Genomic DNA, 6896 nt, shown 5'->3' with positions numbered 1-6896 from the left:
TACTGAAGGACACACTGACAAACCTTCACGCCGCGGGGGAGAAGAACCCGTTCTACCAGCCCTGTCACACCCACGTCCTGAACCCAAAGTCTATCACCATGGAGGAGTTATACGGGGGGATCAATAAACTGACCCTGGAGTGGTCCGACGGACTCATGGCCATGACAGTCAGGGCATGTGTACAGGTAAATAGAGGAGAGGATCTAAGGTTCAGTTTTAACTGGGAGTTGGGGTTAGGGGTGTGTTGTGAGTAAATTGGGTCTAGTATGTCAAATTACTGTGTACATGGAAGTCTAAATTTATCTGACAGTGCATGGACAAAATATATTTCAAGTTTAGGCAAAGTGCCTTAAATACATGCCTGTTAACGGACAAAAAGTAGAATTCAAAGAATGCAAAAAATTACATTTATTTTGCTTTTGTTGGAATGATCTAAGATTTTTTTTAAAGATTGAAAATGAAAAGAAAAAATTTGCTAATGATAACTTTAAACATTCTGTTAGTAAAACTACACCTCTGTGCCTGTTCTATTAATAGGACACGTCTATGGACCACCATTGGGTGGTGTGTGACGGCCCGGTGGATGCGCTATGGATTGAAAACATGAACACCGTCCTGGACGACAATAAGATGTTGTGTCTAGCTAACAGTGAGAGGATCAAGTTCACTCCCTACATACACATGTTGTTTGAGGTCCAGGATCTTGCAGTCGCCTCCCCTGCCACTGTCAGCAGGTAAAAAGAATTTCTTTTAAAACTATGATCAAAAGTTTCGTGTCAAATCTTTTCCCTAAAGTTTGTGTGAAATAATTTGTTTCTCTAAAATATTTTTCTTAACCTCTCTCTCTCTCTGTCTGTCTTGATCTTTTTTATCATTGTGTTTAAAAAACTTTGACTTTGAGTGCATTGTTAAAAAAAATTACAGACCCCCCTCCCCCATTCCAACTGCACACAACCATTGCACATAATTATTTTCCTACAAAGAAACGACAGATATCTGGTTGCTAGAAGCAAATTCTTAACTCCCCCTTTTCCTATATTTTGATCCAATACCCTTTCTTCAAAAACAATCTAACTTTTAACATGTATATATCTGCAAATAATGAGTAAGGCTCTCAAAAAATGTGTGATATAATTTTCACTCTACCCTGTAGATGTGGTATGGTGTTTGTGGACCCCGAGGAACTGAAGTGGCTGCCCTTCACCCAGACCTGGATAAACGGATACGCCGACAAAGTAAAGGAAGAAATCCGCGAGTACATTCTGGATCTGTTTGTCAGATATGTGGACGACGGATTGGCATTCGTCCGCAAGAAGTGTCAACAAAGCATCAACCAGGTAACATGAAATAGCTTCATGAATATGGGGGTTGTCTGTAAGAATTGAAATAGAAGGAGACAATAAAAAGGTACAGGGGTCTTTTTGTTCCTCACCTATTGGAGAATTAAGGGAGAATATTTATAACCTGTCTCTTGTACATTGTAAAAATAGTGCTGAAAAGGAGACAAGTCATTGAATCATATTGCAGCAATTCAGTGCATGTTATGACAAACAAGAAAAAAAGCATAAATACTAAACTATACTTTTGAGGACCCACTTAAGCTTTAAATATTTTTTTTGAGTGTGTGTATGTGCTTGGATAAAAAATTCTAAAAATGTTTAATTATATTATCAAATCTCTATTTTATAGTTTGACATCAGCAAGGTGATCTCCCTTTGCCGCCTCCTGGAGTCCCTGCTGTTCCGTCGTGGCGGTCCGGATTTGAACCAGGATCCTAACAAACTTAACCCACTGCTGTGTACGACGTTTGTCTTCTGTTATCTGTGGTGTATCGGAGGAAACATCACAGAGAACTACTGGGACGCCTTCGATACTTTTGTCAGACAACAGTTCGAGGAAAATGGAGATGCCAAGGTGTGTTTTAATACTGTAACATATTTGGTATCAAAAATATTAAGTAGTTTCATTTAAGTAAATAGAAAGGAAGAAAATAAAACTTACTATAGTTCATCTATGTGCAAAACAAGTGTCTGTTTTAAGATTTAAATTCATAATTAGTCAACAATATTTGAATGGACCCTTAGCATAAATGTTTAATGACAAGAAAAATGGAATTGCAGATACTAAAAATTTTTTGGTCTCAAAATAACTATTCCTTAATTTTCAATGAATCTTGATAAATTAAAATGTGTGTTTTTTTGAAATTCATAAAAGCACAACTGATTGATTCTTCTTTGATTGTTCTATTTATAGCTGCCCAATGCCGGTGACCTGTGGAGCTGTTACATGGACTTTGAGACTCGCCGCATGGACTTATGGGAGAAGATCGTCCCTCCCTTTAAATATGACAAAGAAGTGCCGTTCTTTGAGATGTTGGTGCCGACCATTGACACAGTCAGATTCGGCTACCTACTGGAGAAATTCCTGTCAGTCAAACACTCCGTCTTATACACTGGAGGTACTGGTGTAGGAAAGGTAATTAAAATTTTATGTTATCTGATTATTGTATTGAGTTGACATGAATTTTTGTGTTCTGCTTTTGGGAATAAAAATTACAGTCAGGTGTCTTTCAAAAACTGGAGTTTTTAAAATTACCAACCATTTTTTCATTATTATTTCCGACATAATTTTGTTTTCATTTCGGAATTTTTACGTTTGTTGGGCATAAAATTTTCACACAACCAAATGGAAATGACAAACACTTATGTTCATTATTATTTGATAATGGACACTAGTTTTCATAAATAAAGTATATGTTATAGCTTTTTGAAATGAAAACAAAAAACATTGGAATTGATTAGAAATGGCCCTTATCAAGTAATACAAAATTTGAAGTTGAGTTTCCATAACTTGGTGATTTCACCAATGGTGAAAAATTCTTCAATTGATAATCAATCAATCATTATGATCTCTCATCAGTTTCAAATTTAAATTAGAGGAAGATTTCTAAGCGATTTAATTTGGTTGTGAAAACGCTTGGTATTATTAAAGGTCAAAGACCATGTTTAGAAACCAAGTTTTTGGTAATGCAAAGAGCATTTTTCTTGTTTTTACCTGCAAAGTTGAAAAATTGAAATTTGTTACATGAAATATGTCACAGACAAATTTTGCGAAAAATACTGAGAGACAATGTTATGGGTAAACAGGTCTGGACTAGGATATATAGCTTTCAAAACATTGCAATTGATTAGAAAGGAATCATAATACATTTTTTTGGGGGAGGGGGCTTGATTTGTAAATTTGTTTCTTTTTTTAAGTGATAAAAATTTTTTGTTTTCTAAGCACTTAGTTTTGTTAACCAAAGAACAGCAAATAATTGGTGCTCAGTTTAAAATACGAAAATAGTGTACATTTCTAGCAGTTTATCAAAATCAAGCTTTTATTCTATAGTCTGTGATCGCCAGAGGACTTCTGAATGGCATCGCTGAGAAAGCAAACTACGTCCCACAGTTCATCAACTTTTCCGCTCAGACAAGCAGCAAGAGAACCCAGGAGATGATTGAAGGAAAACTCGAGAAAAGGAGAAAGAACGTTATTGGTGCCCCAGTGGGCAAACGTGTGATCATCTTTGTGGATGATTTGAACATGCCTAAACTTGACACGTATGGCTCCCAGCCCCCTATTGAGTTATTGAGACAGTACCAGGACTTCGGGGGAATGTATGACAGAGAGAAGCTATTCTGGAAGGAGATTCAGGACGTGACTTTATCTGCTGCGTGTGCGCCCCCTGGTGGAGGAAGGAATCCTGTCTCTCCCCGATTTTTCCGTCACTTTGCCATGTTATCTATCCCCCCGCCGACTGAACACAGTCTCAAACACATGTTTATGGTGAGTTTGTGTAGTTAAATTGAAGCTTAGATTCAAAATTGTATGTTTTGTCAACAAAAATATATTTATTGTAGTAAGATTGTCAACAATTTATTGAAGAAGTTAGAAGACATTTTAAAAGTTAAAAGTTTTCTTTGTAATCCTTGTTAAAATGAAGCTTGAAATCAAATTTTCAGTGGTACACCAGAATGTAAAATATAGTTTATATATTAATGCTTTTTTCTTCTAGGTCAACAAAATCAATTTACACTTAAATGATCATGTGTCTTAATTACAGCAAATCCTGGCTGGATTTCTAATGGATTTCCCTACATCTGTCCGTCAGTCGACTGAGTCGATTGTTCAGGCTGCCGTGGAGATTTACGGCAGAATGTCGACGGATCTCCTCCCCACCCCGGCTAAATCTCACTACGTCTTCAACCTCAGAGATCTCTCTAAATGTGTCCAAGGTAAAAGAAATAAAACATTAATAAAAAAATTTAAAATTTTCTGAAGTTAAAAATTTTATAAGAATTCTACAGAAATTGGTACAGAAACTTTTTCAAGAAATCAAAGATTGATACAAGTAGAGGACATGTACATTGTTTAAAAATATTTTAATCAAATATCCAGATATTTGCCAAAAAATTATATGAACAAAAAACCATGTAAAAAATACAATTTTGGCCGGTGCACATAGGTAAAATTAAATCAAGATTTCAATCAAGATGTACATGTATTTTATGTCATAAAATACATAATTTGCTTTGATGAATATATTTTAAATCATGAAATATTTTTGCCCCTTTCTCAGGTCTGCTGCAGGCAGACACAGGAGTTATTCGAGACAATAAACAGATTTTCCGACTCTTCTGTCATGAGGCCATGAGAGTTTTCCACGATCGTCTCATCAACAATGAAGACAAGCAATACTTCCACACCATGCTTTCTGAGATGGCTAGCAAACACTTTGGAGAGGTACAATTTTGTCTTGTTCATGAATATTTTTTTGTAGGAATGGAGGAGTTAGGGTGTCCAGTGCAGCACTATTGAAGGGGGTAGTCTGGCCCTGTAAATATTGAAAATATTTTGACCAATATCAGTAAAGAAAAAAATCCTTTCATGTGAAAAAGTCAGGAAATTTCAAATTAGACCTTATAAGGCTGTTCAAAGTTAATTCTACGTTTAACGTCACATCTAAAGTGAATTCAAAACGTACGAGGGAGGGAGGAAAAAATTAACAAACAAAATTTCAAACAATTTATTCAAATTAACCTATTCAGTTTATTAAAAACACTACAATATTGAGATATATAAAGAGATCTCATCTAAAATTTCCCTAAGGTAAAAAAAAACATTAATAAAAAAATTTAAAATTTACTGAAGTGAAAATTTTATAAGAATTCTACAGAAATTGGTACAGAAACTTTTTCAAGAAATCAAAGATTGATACAAGTAGAGGACATGTACATTGTTTAAAAATATTTTAATCAAAAATCCAGATATTTGCAAAGAAATTTCAACAAAAAACCATGAAAAAATTCAATTTTGACCATTTCATTGTGCAATATAATTGGTAAAATTAAATCAAGAATTTCAATCAAGACCATGTATTTTAGCTGTCATAAAATACATAATTTGGCATTTGATGAATATATTTTAATTATCATGAAATATTTTGCCCCTTTCTCAGGTCTGCTGCAGGCAACACAGGAGTTATCACACAAAATATTTTTGACACACTTTGCACAAGGCCATGAGAGTACGATTTCAGCAAACACGAACTGAAAGTCTTCACTGTCACACCATGCTTTCTGAGATGGCTAGCAAACACTTTGGAGAGGTACAATTTTGTCTTGTTCATCCAGGAATATTTTTTTTTGCAGCAATGGAAGGGTTAGGGTGTCCAGTGCAGTACTATTGAAGGGGGGTAGTCTGGCCCTGTAAATATTGAAAATATATTGACCAATATCAGCTAATAAAAAAATCCTTTCATGTGAAAAAGTCAGGAAATTTCAAATCAGGCCTTATTAGCTAGTAACAAAGTTCCTATTGCATTTAACATATACAGTATACTGTAAAAGCAGAATTTTTAGCAAGGATTTAATTTTGGCATTAATAGCAAAGGTACCAAAATCACTGAAATTGAATATTGCTAAAATTGATTGTGTTTTATTCGTAAAAACTTTTTAAGTTAACTTTTGAAAATTGCCAAAATTACATCTCTAGCTAAAAATAAAATACATGTACCAAGTTTTAAGGACAAATTGCTTAATTTTCGTCTCGCTATTTATACAGCATTTTTTATTAAAAAGAAATTGATACTTCAGATGATATGGTTATAAATTATGCATTTTTTAGAATGTGGAGCCTGATAGTTTTACTACACATCCTATTATATTTGGAGACTTCATTAAGATTGGCGCTGAGAAGGCCGACAGAATTTATGAAGAACTCAGTGATCTGAAAAAACTGACTAATGTCCTACAAGATGTAAGTCGCAGTGTGTAGTATTTCTTAAACAGATTCATAGCATAAAAATTCCAGTTATATGTAAAGAAATTTTGTTTAACAACTGATTTTAATAATTTAATTCTTTTGTGTTATTTGTTTCTTCATAAGAAGCATTTATTATATTTATTGTTATATTTTGTTGTAGTATCTAGACGACTACAATATGAACTCCTCTAAGGAGATGAAGCTGGTATTTTTTATGGACGCCATTGAGCATGTGTCCCGTATCGCTCGTATGATTCGTCAGGATCGTGGTAACGCCCTCCTGGTCGGAGTGGGCGGTACTGGGAAACAATCGCTGACCAGGTAATTAATAGAGTAATTAATAAGCATTTAATTTGACCAGGTAATAAATGCAGATCAATGAGCCATCTCTAAAAAAAAGTGTTTGGTTGCCCTCTCCAAACCGACTGGATAAAAATGGCACCACTCTTAACTATTAATTAAAAAAGCATTTTTTTTATACATTCTGGAAAATATATTTGAAATTTAACATTGAAATTCAAATTTTCTGAGAAAAATTTTTTCCTTACCTACATATCGACATGAATTTTTTTTACCCTGAGTTGGGAGAG

At 34.4% G+C, this 6896-nt stretch overlaps 1 protein-coding gene across 1 annotated transcript; it reads left to right on the top strand.

The window, feature by feature from the left end:
- Positions 1 to 6: 6 nt before the first annotated feature.
- LOC134243805 (dynein axonemal heavy chain 6-like) lies at positions 7 to 6627 on the top strand (the record flags this gene model as incomplete). Its single annotated transcript, XM_062726037.1, has 10 exons — positions 7 to 185; positions 538 to 734; positions 1154 to 1337; positions 1690 to 1914; positions 2254 to 2475; positions 3391 to 3828; positions 4106 to 4277; positions 4622 to 4785; positions 6169 to 6300; positions 6467 to 6627. Coding segments are annotated over exons 1-10 (1982 nt in total), but the record flags the coding sequence as incomplete, so codon positions are not given.
- Positions 6628 to 6896: the final 269 nt, after the last annotated feature.

The sequence above is a fragment of the Saccostrea cucullata genome, unplaced genomic scaffold (genome assembly GCF_032062105.1).
Source record: "Saccostrea cucullata isolate Sc308-1 unplaced genomic scaffold, CSIRO_AGI_Scuc_v1 ctg23885, whole genome shotgun sequence".
Classification (NCBI taxonomy): Eukaryota; Metazoa; Mollusca; class Bivalvia; order Ostreida; family Ostreidae; genus Saccostrea; species Saccostrea cuccullata.
The sequence above is the reverse complement of the archived record's forward strand: the minus strand, read 5'-3'. Positions and strand labels throughout refer to the sequence as shown.